We start from the raw sequence: 17,074 nt of genomic DNA on the forward strand, positions 1-17,074 counted from the left end.
AAGAGAAGAATGTTGGAAGACCCCAAATAAACTCAGAAAACCTTGAGAGTACAAAGCTATGTTTGTTGTATATTACTGTTAGCCAACAGGATGTAATTTCCAGTTGAACCAGTGACTGGAGTTATTTGCCCAGAGGAGAAAGGGAAAGCTTTCGCATAAAGCCCTTATTTATGCGATTTTTAATAAGATGAAAAAGTTTTACAACTGTGCCCTTGCAAAAAAGAAAAACAAAACACTTTATTTAAATTTAGCAAAGGTGTGAAACATCACTGGTGGTATGACCCAGGGGCCACTGAACCTGACTTAGAAGTGCAAAAGGAGACGAGCATGTAGGGGAAAGCGGCCAAATTTAAATTAACTATTCTACTTTTATAGACAGATTGGTCGGACTTTTAAAAAAACATTTTTTTTATCTAGCTTAAGATCACGTGAGAATATCATAGGCTAAATATTCTCAATTTAAAATAAATATACTTAATTCTATTTTGAAAACACAAATATTGCTTTGACCTGAAAGAGGAAAAAGGGTCTCTTTCTTTTCTTTTCTTTTTACCTGGTTTGGTTCACTACCAATTGCAGTAAAAGAGTGGGAAAGGTCACATTGTCAAATAAGAGAAACAATAGGAACCAAAAGGATGAACACCAACTGATGTGTTCACAACACCACGTACTGCACGTCACCACATGATTGAAGATAAATCGTACCACACAACACGACTACAATACCAATGTCACGAAGGATCAAGGGATAAGGGAGGGTAGAGCCAAAGAGAGAGGAAGAGGGGGAGACAGAACATTATGGGAGGAAAAATAAAAAATAAATAAATATGTAGATATAAACCGTGACACTGAGGGGTAGGAAGAGGCAACACAATGCTCACAAGACAATAAAAGAAGAATCGTGGGATGAAAAGGGGTGAAAGAAAGGTGAAAAAAGACCTTGGGAGGAAGCAGCAGGCTTAGCTGTTGCTTTGCGTGCTCGCTTGGGAACACCACCATCATCATCATCATCCCCATGTAAGCAGCTGAGGGCATTCAACTGGTTTACTATCTCTGCAAACGACAGGTCCATACAGGAAGGGAGGGAGGAAGAAAAGCAGTGAACAAGGCAAAAATAACACACACCATCCAGAATGTCCACACACATCCACACCGCACATTACACTGCACAATAACTGAGTGCAGACTGTTGGTTTGGTTTATATTATCATCAGTTCTATCACTAACAAGTCTGCAAGTACAAACAGATTAGTAAAGAGGAACACTAGTGTGAATGTGCATGCTTTAGTTAGTAATAGCGCTGCGATCAACCATTTAGCTGGTAAGGTCTACACTATAAAGTTCACAACTTTATAGTATTAACAGCCAAATGCAGTGTTTCCCACACCAACTTTACCTGGGCAGGTCACCTCAATCAAGTATATTTATGACTGCCTGTTAATGATAAATAGCTAGCTCGTCCTGTCTTGTGCTGCTCAATTTTTGCTGGGCAACTAGTTGTTTGCTACGTTTCATATCAGTAGCAATATCCAGGTCCAAACACTCCTTCAGTTCCCAAAAACAAACAAAGCTCTGGGACATTACTGAAAGTTTAAAACAGTCCAGATTTGTCCTGATACTAAGCTTAATCTCAACGCCAGAATATGTTCTGAAGGGTTAAAAGTTTTTTAGGGGGTCGGATCCAAAAACAAGAATTGAAGCACTGCAGCACATTAAAAAGGACAGAGCCTCGTTCAACGCTGGACCGGGAAAGAGCATCATTATATCATCACCGAACAAGCAGACTGTGGTGTTCCCATAGACTCTCTGTAAAGTGTACACTTGAAGGTGGCTATCATTCAGCCATTTCTACAGTCTCTTCTCCTGGGGTTGAACATGCTCTACCCTGTGTCTTAGACTCCAGCAGGTCTAAGTAAGAAAGTCTTTCTTTCTCACTGTAACCAGAGCTGGCAGCATATGGAGAACTGGTTCATGTACCAACATGTCAAACTCCTGAAGGCTCCAGAGCAGAACAACAACTGTCATCACTCACTGCCATCCAAGATGTGGAAGACGTTTATCCCCAGGAGTAGAGACTCACTATTGCTCAGTTATAAAATATTTGCAGAGGAAACCGTGTTCTGTGGGAAACACTGCATCAGCACTGCAGTGCTAAATGCATGCACAGAGCCAAAAGCTAAAAAGAAAAAAACTTTATCTACTTTAAAATAACATTTCTGACATGCCTCCAGAGCTTCAGGTTCCAGACTGATAAATAAAGAGGTAATACTGAACAATGACTAACAACCCTATATAAACACAGAGTTTTATTGAGGTTTCATAATTTACATACAGCATATAAAAAGACAAACGAGAACATGTGTTTTACAGCGTATGCATTGGTTAGCCTAGTGTTAGTATTGCTGGGGCTGCTTGCTGGCTTGCTCTGGAGGTACCATTCAGGCAAGAATATGACAGCAGCGAGTTTTGGCAGCCCGGCCCATCCTTTGATTCAGAGATGTGTGCTAGTGAAGCGTAGCTGTAGGCGCTCAATGCATATACATATAAATGAGATGAAGAGCATGAAAAAGAAAGGAGAGAAAAAATGAAGCTTAACATGAAGAGGTGGCGCTTTGAAAAGTTGGATTAAGCAAAGCAGGAAGCAGCGCGGCCCGTACATGCGACCGTAGAATGAATCATGGATGTAAGGAAGGAGCCAAGCCACCGTCAGTCTGCCAGTGCAACCAATACAAGACGAGGGGAACGAGGGGTAACAAGGATGTGGGAAAGTCAAAGCAACAGAAAACGCCCTGAAGCAGACAATACACGGCAAATAAAGCTCATGAATTTACAAACTCTCACTTTTTTATTTGTGGAAAAACACACACACACACACACACACACACACACACACACACACACACACACACACACACACACACACACACACAAGCATAAATTGGGGAAAACAAAGAAACCAAGAAGCAAAGTAAATGCCCCAAATGAAGCCTGGGTCCCGCGCTTATTCTTCAGGAAGTCTGGGAAATTTCGGGCGTTTTGGGGATTTTGATCAAATGACCAAAAGCAACTTCAATGACTTTCAGCAGATAAATCTTTGATCTTACAAAGCAAAATAAAAAAGTGCTCCTCCAGTGTTTTACCTGTGATCTTAGCAGCTTTCTCCTCCTGGTTGACCCTGTTCTCCTCATCCTCCTCATTCTCCTCCTCAAAGTCATCCAGGTTGCCAATGTCCGCCTGTTTCATGCTCATCAGGCTGGCCAGGCTCTGCATGTCCTCATCACTGGACCCCACCAGCCCCAAAAAAAACCAAGAACCAAAACAATGTATACACATAGATAGAGAAATACATGCAGCTGAAAAACATCAAGACAGATAGGACAATTTAACCTACACACCCCACATACATTTAAAATCCATCTCTTTCAATCATTTCTTCACTCCAGACGACCATTTTTACACCTAAAACTTTAACACCCCTCCCTCACATTTTAAAGCTTCTTTAAAGCTTGGTTTTGACTCCAGCCTCTGCCCCACTGATGCATTTCTACATCATTTCTTGTATTTTATGTAGTCCTCTGTGCGCCCCCCTCCCCACAGTCCCTCGATACCACCGCTCCATCATAATCGCTGTATTCTCCTCTCTGTTCTTTGTGTTTGGTGTTTCCCAGGCCCATGGGCTCATTTGAACTGCTGTGATGGAGTTTGTTTGTGTGTGGTCGACATCATTCCCCGAAGGGTTAACAAGGGTTACGCGCCATCGACCCGCCATCCGCGACACAACAAAGGCCTCGCCGCTTTGCTCATGCTCAGTGTATATGTGTTTGTGTGTGTGGGGAGGGGTATCTTTAAATGAAAGTTGCTGCCATCAAATTAAAATGAATAACAAACAGAAAACACTGACTGAAAGCATGTCTTCAAATGAAAGATGGTTCAATATCTTAAAATGATTGACAAGTGTGTGTGTGTGTGTGTGTGTGTGTGTGTGTGTCTGTATGTACCTATAATTTAAACTGATAAATGGAACAAAAAGCAAAATTTCACCCTCTAACAGATTAACAAAGAAAATTTAGATTTTCAGTCACCTCTGGTTAGAAGTGACATAAAAAGGGTATTAGCTAGACTTTTATACCAAGCATGTGTTACTGGTCTGCAAAGGGTAACACAAATTACTCTCTTACTCACAGCAGGGATTATCAACAGCTTTACTTGTCCTCTTTGCTGCAAACTTGGCAACTTTATTACTTTTTAAAAGAATATCCTTTCATACCCTTCAGTGGATAAAAGTCTCTTCATTACTAGACTCTAAATTAGAGCCTAATGAAGCCAGACTGTCCAAAATTAATTGTGACCAATGTGAAAGAGTCATGTGGATATCTGTGGCTCCAATCAGTCACTAGTGTGAGACATTCAAAGTTGACTGCTGTAACGGTCTTGTGATTAAAGACAGCAAAATTGAACATGACGATCTCACTATGTGCTTGCTTAAATTACTTTTGAAACATGAAACGACACACTGATTAACTCAACACAAGCAAAGGCAACAGAACAAGGAAGAAGTGAACATGGGTGTTGGGCCCAATTTGATAGGTATTATTCCTACATGCATCAGACTTAATGTTATAACTAGTGAGGGTTACAAACAACTTAGAACACTGCTGAATATCGCAACGTGTAACCACTTCCGAAGGATGTGGGTCATAATATAAGAAAACAAAAACTTACGTGGCCTTCCCCTCGCGGAGGAAAATGCAGGAGAGGGAGAACTGCAGCGTGGCTGACACCACCTTCTTGGACAGCGGCTTAAACTTCAGCTTGACATCTGTCTGTGTGGGCATCGGACTGGCGTATTGTTTCATGTTTATACTGCTAGTGGCCAAGGCCTTCCTCCGCCCTGATGGAGACTCCTGTGGACAGACAGAATTTAAGAAAGAAAGAAAAAAGAGGTTGAGTTTAATTGTTTTTTTTATTGTTTTGAAACTTTCATAAAGTGATGGGAGAGGGTTAAACTGATGGCCCATCACAGTGTCAGGTTTATATAAATCCAGAAGAAGCTAGAAGTGGGTCCCTCCTGAATTCCTCATTGTGAATTCTGCTGTAAAATCCCTCCTGATATTTCCTATCAAAGGTCCACGCTGAAGCCATTTTTGCTGTACTTCTTTTCAGAGATGGGCTCTGGGCCAGGGGCTAGCAGTCAAATTAGAATTTGGGAATATGCCACAGACCAGGTGATAAGAGTTATACAATCAGTGACATGGCCCTGCGTGTGTGTGTGTGTGTGTGTGTGTGTGTGTGTGTGTGTGTGTGGATGCAAGCTGCTCACCAGAGGACCGTGTGTTAAAAATAAGAACTGCCGGAAAGCCTTGTCACTGACTGCTAGATATGGAAACTAAACAGTTGGGGATGCTCCAGCCTTTTGTCTGCCCTCCCTCCAACAAAAACTGATGGGTTTTGCCTGCTATGGAAGCACCATGCTGTCAGTGAATATCAGGCTGGTTCACCTCCTTGCTGTGTTGATACCACTGACATACCATGCCCCTCTCGGTTCTCTTGTGCCTCCTCTCTTTTAACTGATTCTGTTTTTGTAATGTGTTTCCTGGTTAAATGTTCTTTTTCCCTATTTGCATGGGAGAAGGCACTGATCTTAGCACCAAAACCAACCTGTCTCACACGTCCCTTCACAGGCCAGCCAGAATGAAAGCAGCAGGCAGCGGTACGGTACATGTTCTCTTTTCTTTTTAAAATGCCTGGTTTCGCCTGCTCTCACTTTTTGTCTCCATTTCACTGCACGGCTGTCTAAAAGCTGCATCCAGCTATACCACAGAAAAATACCTACTTTTCTCAGCTGTGAATCGAGCCCTGAGGATTCATCCTCTCGTGCGCACAATACCGAATAAAGCAAACCAGCAAGCTCCCTTTCACACTACACCAGTCTGAGAGCACATATACATATACACATACACTCTGGCGGATAGGCTAGATAAAGCGATACAAGCTCTTTACATTGCCTGTTTCCTGATGTCTTCACACACAAACACATACACACACACTCCTTGGACGCTATGGCTCTGTGGGGGAAAACTCAATCTCAGCCTTATCGCTGAGGACTGCAGGGTATTCACACACACTCTCACACTCACACACACAGAATTTGTATCAGTACAGAGTGGTAAAGCTTTTGGTAATATAGAGAGAAAATATGTAAGCTCCAAATAGAGATTAAAAGTGTTACAGGCCAACCATACGAGACCCAACATGTGATACTCAAACTGCAAATAACTGTGGCCGGAAATACTGAAGAAGTGGACACAATAAACACTGAAGTAAACAATCCAAGCCTTCACGACCTTATATGAACTTTGCACATGTCAAATTATATTTTACCTATAAGCTAACAAATTTGATAACACATAATAAAACAAATAAGTTGATGCTTGAGACAGACTACTCTGAGGTGAGAGAGCCTTTGTTTTCAGATGACGGTTCTTTTTCAGACAGTTTTGCTGACTCCATCAAAGGGAAACCTCCACTGCAGTGGTCTGGGATGAGAATTGGGATCTCAGCTGGGAAAGAGTGAAGTACTCATTCTGGGTTGGAAATGTGTTTTTAGAGTAGAGGATGAATAAAGAATTGCAGCAGCAGACTGGCAGATGGGTTAGCCTGTACTGGTCTGCTGTGTGAAGAGAAAGCTAAACATATAGTTTAGTCGTTGGTCTTATTTCTGTCCTCAGCTATGGCCAAATAAGCTCTGGTGGTCTCCCAAAAAACAAGGTAATGGATACAAGTGGTATAAATGAGTGTCTGGGCTCAACCTTACACAGATGGTGAAGAGCTGAGTTATTCAGAGCTGCTACTCTTCCAAGTCAAGAGGAGTCAGTTGAGGTGGTTCAGGCGTTTGACTAAGATGCCACCTGGATGCTTCTTAGATGAGGTGTTTTGGGCATATCCAAAAGAAGGAGACCCTGGGGGCAGAACCAGGACAGGCTGGAGGAGAGGGAGGTCTGCAGATTGCTGCTTAGACTACTGCCTCCGTGACTCTCACCTGGATGGATGATGGGTGGATGCTTGGCCCAATTAAACACAATAACACTTGTAGAAATGTGCAAGAACAAGTGGGGGAAAAAAAACTGTTGCGAGTTGGCAGTCGTTTTCTGTAATCAGAATACATTAATAAGGGTATAAGTGGGCAAAACGGTCTATAAAAAGGCTATATGAGCGTGGCATTTTCAATGAAACTCAAGATTATCAGTACATTTTAAATGTCTGGCCCTTAATGCCATTGTCATTTCTTGGTGTGGCCTTAAACAGTGTGAAACTAAGTTTGACACTGCTGAGGCTAAAGCAGCTGGCATGTGGTAGCAGTACAGTAGAGCACAGCCAAAGACTGTGTGAACCCAGTTAGTATACATCCTTGCTCAGGAGTGAAAACAGCTGATCTGAATCTGTATCTCTAGCCTCTACTCCACCTTTCCATTTCTCCATCTCCTGTCGATATCCAACACTACATCGCTACGAACCCTCCTATCCTTCCATCTCTCTCCCTCTTTGCCTCCTCCTTAGTACCTCACGCCTCTCTCAGACCAATAAATAAATAAAAACTACAGAAGCAAGGCCTCTTGACATTTCCTCTTGACATTTGAGCCTTGTCGCATTGGCTGGGGAACATAATGACATATCATCGGCACAGTGATTGTCCACAGAGCAGCCCCATCAGGACAGGAAGAAGATGAGGAAATAAAAAATAAAAAAAGCACTCTCTTCCCACCTCTTATCTCTCTGCAGATTACACCCTGGCTATTATACTAAGCTAATAGCGCATGCAGATACTTTATGAATGAATTTTCCAAATGCACTAAACACTTAAGAAGAGGGGATTTAGCAAAAAGGAGGATGGGGAGAAAGGGGAGGTGGGGAAAATAGGAAATACTTAAGGATATGCAAATACTCTGACGGAAGAATGGAATAACCATTTCAACAGATTTGAGTAGTGGCAGCAAACAATGGGAATGTGCTCCATTTCCCCAGATGCTACTTGTCAATCAATGTGTGTGTGAGAGAAGGTGATGGTGAGCGGGGAAGTGGAGGGGGTAACTGGGATTAGAGGGACTAGGAGGTTGTGACAATGTGTAAAATGAAAAGGGAGGACAATGTAGAAGTTGAATTTATTACAGAGAGGATAGAACTATCAATATGCTCTTTTCCTGAGCCAGGAGGAGGACTAAATGTGTGTGCAGAGGAAGCACAACAGGAGTAGGAGAAGAAGACGGGCACAGGCAGAGGATGTAGGATGTAAAGGAGGGAGGGGTGATGGCTGCATGCTGCCCCCTAGTTGCATCTTTTTACAACTACAGTGCATCAACAGAAATCAAGGTTAAGCTTCTACTTGGAATCTATTTAACTCAAAAATTCAGGCTCTTCTTAAAATAAATAAATAAATAAATAAATAAGAGCATGCAAACCTGAAACTACCCACAGTGCCTCATCTTTTTTTATAAATTCCAGTCAAGAAGAGTGTATCTGTGTTGGAGCAGACCTCGTCTTAGACTACCAGTCCTGCCTCTCTCCCCCTGGTGCCAGCTGGCCCTGGATCGATCCACAGATGCTCCCCTGGTGGGGGGGCAGGGGTCAGGGCAGGAGGGTGCCCGGGGGTCCTGCTGAATCTCTCTGCCCTAAAATGCCAATGGGACGGGCCGGAGAAAAGCAGGGGTAGGGACCCTTTTGTAAGGGAGGGATGGATTAATTATACTGAGTGCTAAAAAGAAACCTGCCTTCTTTGTTCAGACCTGGTTTGAAACAGACAGTTGGGTAGCGTTAAACCACATCAAAAAGGCGACGTTCACACTGCAGGTCTTAACGCTCAATTCCGATTTTTTGATCAAATCCAATTTATTTTGTCTGCTTGTTCACACTACAAATAAAATGTGACAGCAAACGCGCTCTAGTGTGAACGCTCAAAGTGGCCCGCATGCGCAAAAGAAGACATCACACACAACGCGCTCTGTTTAGACTCAGAGAAAACAATATTGTTTGACTGATGGCCCTTAATATAAAGACTTCGGACTTTACGTTTTCCAATTTTTGCTTTAAGTTATTTTATTATTTACATAATGGTAAATGGCCTGTATTTATATAGCGCTTTACTAGTCCCTAAGGACCCCAAAGCGCTTTACATATCCAGTCATCCACCCATTCACGCACACATTCACACACTGGTGATGGCAAGCTACGTTGTAGCCACAGCCACCCTGGGGCGCACTGACAGATAATAATGTAAATAACCTAATAATTATCCTTACTGCTGTTTTAGAGGAGCGGTGCTTCAAAGGATAGTTGCAGATTTCTGTCAGAATCTGCAGATTATACAGTACAAATAAAACATTCACGTTGTCTTCCCAATAGTTTCACTAACATCTACACTGGATGGCCAGGAAGTGTTCACGATGTCTTCTCGGGTGCTTCTCCGGCGCTGATAATTGGCGTCTGTCTTGTGTCAGTGACGTAAAAGATGGATTTAATGCAACATGACCGTTCAAACAGCAGTCGCTTTCTAAAACATCGGATGTGTATCGGATTCAGTACCACATACGAAAGTGACCCAGATCGGATTTGAAAAAAATCGGATTTGTGCCGTTCACACTGTCATACCATGATCGGATATGGGTCGCATAGGCTCAAAAAAAATCGGATTTGATGAGCTTTCGCGTGCAGTGTGAACGTGGCCAAAAAGATGTCCAACACACACACTTTCAGCTAATGGCTTTTTAACACAGGTCAACTGAGTTTGATTTAAACAAACGTTACATTGAGCCATACATTCACCATCAATTTAAATCTTATTTATTCTTAAAATACACTAATACAATAAAGTATACATTGTATTATTTGTACTCCACTGGTGGCTGATATTGCAGCTTTGATTTAAAAAAAAAAAAAGTTTTACATTTTTCATCTGAATTCAATTTAGTTTCAGTTTAGTTTCGAGAGTCTTTACCTGTTTACACTTCATTTTGATGGTTTAACAAGTTCATTTTGATTACATTTAGTGTTGGTTACATTTTCCTTTATTGCTGGCATTTGTCAGGGACAAATTTAAGAGTTGTGAAACTCAAAGCTTCCTCAGGTTGGTTACTCGGTCAAACTCACAGAGATTATAATTAAGGACATTTACTGTATATTCACATATTATTTTCATTAGTTTCATGAATGCAAACATCATGTTTTTTTTCCTGAAGTACTGAAGCTTAAAATAAATATAGTTTTGTTCATGAAATGGCCAAAAACAACAGAGACATGTACAGACAGGTAAAACACACACTTATATATGTATATGACAATCGTCTTTACTCTATGTATACACAGTTCTGGAGTATGCCCTTTTCAACCAATCTGCCTATAACTGAAGAGTTTGTGGTGATGTTTAGTATGCTGTTGAGATAGACTGAAGATAAAAACATGGCTTTAGTATTATAACAATAATGAGACGTGATGAATCGCCGGTTTCACATCAAGCAGATGATTATCTGACTTAAGCCTGCTACCACATAAACAAAACAATCCTGACTGAGGTAAAATGGGCAACCTGAGGTCAGCTGAAGTCAGACTTCATGAAGGCAGCACATGATAAAATTCACACGTGTTACATTTTGAAAAGAACTTTTTTCTTTCTCTGTTATTAAATGCAACACTATTGAACCTAAAACTTTAAAAAAGACAGACTATAAATATTCAACTCCACACAAAACTGTACACTGGCCTTTGCGATTTGCATTCACACGGTTCAGAAACAATAAAAGCCAAACTCAATTTACCCTTTAGAATAACCCTGAGGTATCCCCGATTAGCACCCAAAATCAACGGGCTCTGTCTGAATCGAGCAGTCAGCAGATTGGACGCGGGGGTACAGTGCTATTCCTCTTGCCTCAAGGTCACAGTTATTGGAAATGGAGACATCCAATGTGCTCACATCTCTCTTTGAATCCGCACACAATGGAGTGATTCCTCTGTGTCAATTTGGCCTCCCCTGATAACTGATAAGGCTGCCAGTTTTACATACCACCTATGAATGCTGCACTATAGGCGTTATAGACACACACATCCACACACAGATTAAGACCAATTTATTCATCTGCTACTATTATATGAGAGGATTTATTTTTTTCCCCCCAAGCAGTGTGTATGTGTGTGTATTTTAAAGGCAACAATAGCCATAAAAGGAATGCAATACTATCACTTTGGTTATGTTGAATTACAATAACAATGGTCCTAATAATGGAATGAACTGTGAAAATGGCTTTCCTGTGTATTGTCATATGTATATACACTTTGGAAACAGGACCAGAGGAATTTCCCACTGTGGCCCCAAAATTAGATGATCTTTCACTAACCACCACCCCGTCTCGGGTGGCATGAACTACAAAAAACCACCCCAAAATCAAAACTGCAAACAATTGAGTAAAAGTATGGGAAGAAAGTGAGTAAAGAGGGCGATTAGTTACAACAAGAGAGGGATTAAGGTTGTTTTAAACGATTGTAGATTACACCGCAGTTTGTGCTCTAGTGCTGGAAGAATATGGTGTTGAATGTCAGTGAGCGCCAGTCACACTGTCCCTTTACTGTATACGACAAAGAAATTGAATATAGTGCAGAAACAATCACTCATGAAACGAGAACCACGCTCGATGCTGACGGTGGGATAAAAACACCAACCACTACACTACACTCAGTTTAAAGCTTGATGAAGAAATATCTAAATTTGTCACCTCTTCATTTGTCATTTTTGTATTTGGTATTACAAGGGGTTTGGGGTGTAGTAGCTGTCACTTGTTTCAAATGATCTCATTGGATTCCACAGCTGCTACGATGAACCTGTATTTTCATTATTTCATCAGAAAACATGAAGGACAGCAATATAAACTAAGGAGCAAAATCACTCTAAAGAAAGACTACTTTTAATCAAAGTAGACTGGCTATGCTCATTTCAAGGTCCATATGAACTCTTGAGTACCTCTGTCTGTCTTCATTTAAGGTCATCCTCATTAGGACAACGTTCTTCTGATTTGCTGCCCCTCATAAACAAAAATTGAACAGCAGATCACATCATACAGAGCAAAGAATAGAAAAATATTTACAGTAGAGTTTTTGCAGCAATCACCTGTAAATACACTGACCTTGTGCTGTGAAACTTTACTGTCTCTATAAAAAAATGTATATGACATCAGGAAAAACAAAGGGTCTAACTGAATGTTAAGAGGCTGGAAATTAGGACCAAAGAGCGCAAGTTATCCCAGATGAAACTGTTGTATAAATAACTCTTTTACTGTTGCCACCTAACAACAGAGAGGCCAGTTACTTGATAAAAAACACTTTACTTCCAGCTGACACCCCCCACCCCCAAAGCAAACCTTCACACAAATAGTTGCTATTGAGTTTAATGACACCACATTCTAAAACTTTATCATTTAATTTATTTCATGAGATTAAAAAAAATCTCTTTATTCAGCAAGTGTGCACCCAGTAATCTATATTAAATTGTGAAGAGACTCCAGTTATCACAAATATTGATAATCAGTCAGAAAGAAACATAACAGTGTGTTTAAATGAGAGAGGAAACACCGATGGGTGTAGAGTGAGAGAGAGAGGAATCCCTTTAATGTAGGGGTGCCTCTGATGGCAGCAGATGAAAGGGGGAGCGCCACACACAAACCAGTCCTTAAAAGGCCTAATCCCAACTGGGAGAGTGGAGCGTTTTACTGGGGAGTAACCTCTGGCTAGCTTGTAACACAGAGCCAAACAGAGAGACACATTAAATGGAAAACTGGTGTATTCTAGAGGCCAAATGGAGTTAATGAAATCTCCAGATATAATGGCTTTCATCTCTACCCCACACAGCCAGAACCCAAGTCAGCAGGTTTAGGGAACTCAAAAAGAAGGAGGAAAAAAATATCATCAGGCGTCTATGGCATGCATACTCCCATGACCTTCCCACCAAGGTCAGACTTGATTTGAGTGTGAGTGCATTTTGAGCTCTGATTGCAGAGAAAAAAAAAGTGTATTGAGCAATGTAGTGTAGCAAGTACGGCAAATTTCTGTAGGTCAACCCAAAATTGTCCTTGAAAGAAAAAGCAATCATGTTTCCATCAGCTTTGAGGTTATTGCAGAAATGAAGCTATGTGGAAAATTATAGCTTATGATGCTGACTCGTTTTGCTTAATCTTGAAATTAACAGTCATAAAAAGTAAAATGCTAACATTTGTCTATAAACAAGCTACATGTGGCTTTAGCATCACAGCTGAACCTAAAGTTACCGTTTTTGCCATGATCATGTCAAAAATCCCCAACCAGTTGTAGGCAAACACATTATTCAAGTCATTTGAGAACAGTAGTTTTATTTGTTTTTTTTAATTTGCCCTTTTGCACTATGACACTATCAGAGTGATGAAATTTATGAAACTGGAAGCCAGATATATATCGCAGTGTTCAACAGCCCTATGGCAGTCAACAAGGAGAACATCAACTGGCATGGACACATTTAGATGAATATATTATATATTAAAAACGGGCTCTTAAAATGGATTTTTGTAGGACACTGAATTAAACTGTCACTGTAAAAATCGCTTCAGATGAGAGCCAGAATGAATCTGTGTGAACACTGCCCATATAACGTTCTGTTGGTTCAACTTGGAACAGTTTGTTTGGTAAACACAGTCTGGAAAAAAAAAAAAAAAAAAAAGCTTTAGTTTGGAAAATCTTCAGGTTAAAATCTTTTTGACTGATGGTGAAAGGTAAAAGAAAAGAAGGCAGGAAATCTGAATTAGTTCAAGACAGTAAACTGCTGTCATTCAATCAATTTAAATGTCTGGATCAACTGGTTAATTATTAGTACCACTGAAATAAGTCACTGTCACTGAACTTTTCTGATTAGTCTGCATCACAATTCATAACGAGCAAAACTGCTTAGATGGACACCAAACTAATATCTCACATCTTTCTCGCTTCATTTCCGTCCCTCCAACCCAGTCTCTCTCTCCCACGTTATCAGTGTGTCCAGGGTGCCCTCCTCTTTTTGACTCTTTGGGTCTTTCTTTGGGGTGGCCCTTAGTGCCCCCCACACACACACACTCAGACCTAGAGCATGCACTTCAGACAGGGGGCTAATGGGAAAATAAATTACCAGCAGGAAAAAGCCCTGGCTCTGCACTTCTGCTGCAGAGAGAAAGAGACACAGGGGGGTTGGAAAAGAAGGGGGTGGTCAAGAAATGGAAAGAGAGAAGGGTAGAGAGGAAGACAGAGAGAAACTGATTGCAAGGAAACTAACGAAAAAGAAAAGTCAAAAAAGGGAAGAAGATGGAGAAAATGAGGGAGAGGGTATAACAGGAAAGTAAAGAGTGATGAGGAGGCAGGGAGGAAGAGAGACAGATAGGTCGACGGGATTAGCTAGAGTTCATTCCTGGTCTATGAAGTGCCTGCTCATCACTTTTCCAGCCATTTTACCATCTCTGGCCATCACAGAGACCTAAAATGGCCAATAACATCACCATCCCCACACACACACGCTCCCTGAGCTACTGTATCTTAGATCGATTACTCCCTCTGCATGAAGCAGCAGCTGAGATATGAGGAGGGCAGAATCACCATGGTGGCAGACATCCATGATGGTGTGTGCTCAATAAAGTCTGAGTTAGTGTGCGTTTCTATGAACATATACGAGAAATACAAGTGCATCAAAAAAAAAAAGGGGGGGGGGGGGGGGACACAGAGCATCCATCCATGTCCAAGTAGTACTGTGTGCATGTGTAACAGGTGGAAACGATCTCTTGTGAGATTTTACCAAAGAAAGGGAGCTTTTCCAAAATGAGAACTTGATTGGAACAGCTCACGTAGGAATGTAGTGAATCTGTGCTGCTGAGAATTTGCATCAGGAAGGTGTCATGGAGTAGTGCAGGAGAGTGGAAATGGCCAAACAGCTTACATTACAATGACAAGAGTTATGTGGCCCACATTAATTATATGGCAACTGTGCGGGGAAAAAATGTATTGAAAGAAAATCATCACAATATAAGAGATGAAAATTGGCTTTAACCTTTTTTTGACAGTATAAAAGTACATGTGTGTACTATTATTATCAGTCAAATTAAATAATTAAACTAAACTGCTCTCCTATTTGCTTTCCCTCACTCTTTCTCTACTGCTAACTTCCTGTTCTGGTAGTTACTGTGGTGGTCGTTGATATCGGTTAGCTCCCTTTCCAGTGAGTTTGTCATACTCTACCAAACTGGACTGCAGCAGGTGATTGTAGTTTTCCTTCTGGTGATGATGGAGTTGCACTAACTACAATGCACCAGGTGTAGCTGGAAAGCAGGTTCGAGGTCAACGAGGCTGCAGAAGGAGGACTACATTCTCCAGCTGAAGTTGGAGATGTTCACTGTAAATGTTGTAAATGATGCTGATTATATTGGTTTGTTATTCATTTTACACAAAGCCTTTTACAATTAGAGTATTTGCAGAAGAGACACACTGTTTTTTTGGGGTAGTTCGCTTAAGAAAGCCTGATGTGCATGCTCTTCCCACGCCAAAAACAACACCCAGACCTCTGGGAAAAACTGCCTCTGACTATCTACACTGTCTAAATTCTTAGTATAGTATCTATTTCAAGGTAGTACAAAGCCTCTTAACATGAAATGTACTTAAAACAATGACAACTTACCATGAAACTGCAATATAAACACGTTCCAAAAAGATTATGATGACTATTGGATGATTCCCACCATGTTTCGTAACTTTCTCAGCAGATAATACAAAAGAGGACACCAAGAAGTTCAAGGGTTTTCTAGATTAATCAGACTGGGACCTCTATATGCCAGAGACTTAACAGGCAGATTTCCAGGTAATCACAAGATCGGAATTTTCGGGGGGGAAATTATTTTCATGCAATTCTCACTTTCAGAATCCATTTGTTTTAGCTGTTTGTTGGCAGGCTGCTGAGATCTGACGGTGCTATGATAGGGCCCTAATCCAGAGCAAAGCTGATTTACTTAAGGGGGAGGGAGGAGGTTAAGATGGCCTGTGACAAGAAACAATTGCCCAAAGTGAGAGTCTGCTCTCTCCCACCCTGCTCCATGACAAAGGTGTACTCTCCATGCTAAGTGACAAATCTGGGGAGACAAAGAACACTAGCAGGGTGATGCTCTGCTTCAGTGGCTCTGATTGTGGCCAACTCAAAGAGAATCTAATATGGATTTTTTTTTTTAAAGGGAGAGAGGGAGATTAGAATGAAAGAGAAACAATGAACACCTTCTACCAAGGGGGAATTAGTGGAGGGATTGGATAAGGAGCTGGTGTGCGTGTGTGCGAGCGTTCATGGATGAGCACTCGGAAATTCCTTTTGCATGAAAGAACAATGGGGTTCACGAATTCTGTTTCTGTGCATTTACATGTAAAGATATACTGATACAAATGGATCCATCTCATTTTTCAAACATTCTTAATGCGGCTACACCATTAGTGTTAATCTAATACTTTCACAACCTCAAAAGAATTGACAGCTAACACTGTAAATGTGATAGAAGCTAACAGTTCACATTTTTCAATAAAGTTGCTAAACTGCAGATTAATCAGATGAATTGATTCCTTTATCTCAAAGTAAGAAAACACACACACAAAAAAAGTGAACATTCAGGTCAATTATACAAGGTCAAACATTATCCATACATAAATTGTGTGCTTTATTTAGAGATATTTAGAACCATTAATCACATTGTTCAATAATTGGAGCATATTATGTTTAAAAATGATTGAACTGCATTAATTCCAAATTAATATCTGGAACAAAGCAGCAGTTCTGAGCATCACAGAACATTAAGCTAAATTTCCACAAGGATAATCAAAAACTGCTGCTTGAAGTTGCAGTTGAGGTTGACACTTTGGTCATTGCTTCAGTGAACTGTGACATCATCATAGCCTTGTAACCTATCACGCTTACATAAAAATAAATAAAATCATTACATTAGAGGTGGGAAAGATTCACATATGACTGAAATGCCACTAAAGACCAACCCACTTGTATAGTAGCCTCACCAGG

General features: G+C 40.9%; 1 protein-coding gene across 4 annotated transcripts in view; it reads right to left on the reverse strand.

Moving 5' to 3' along the window:
* Positions 1-17,074, reverse strand: part of ehbp1 (EH domain binding protein 1) — a 163,738-nt gene that overhangs the window by 101,389 nt on the left and 45,275 nt on the right. For 3 of the 4 annotated variants that reach the window (XM_026190107.1, XM_026190110.1, XM_026190109.1), the window contains 3 exons: positions 4,723-4,904; positions 3,141-3,280; positions 940-1,053 (listed from right to left, as the gene is read on the reverse strand). In XM_026190107.1, the coding sequence (XP_026045892.1) occupies positions 940-1,053; positions 3,141-3,280; positions 4,723-4,904 (436 nt within the window). The remainder of the gene's footprint in view (positions 1-939; positions 1,054-3,140; positions 3,281-4,722; positions 4,905-17,074) is intronic. The other variant, XM_026190108.1, reaches the window with a different exon arrangement.

Source organism: Astatotilapia calliptera, chromosome 13 (genome assembly GCF_900246225.1).
Source record: "Astatotilapia calliptera chromosome 13, fAstCal1.2, whole genome shotgun sequence".
NCBI lineage: Eukaryota > Metazoa > Chordata > Actinopteri > Cichliformes > Cichlidae > Astatotilapia > Astatotilapia calliptera.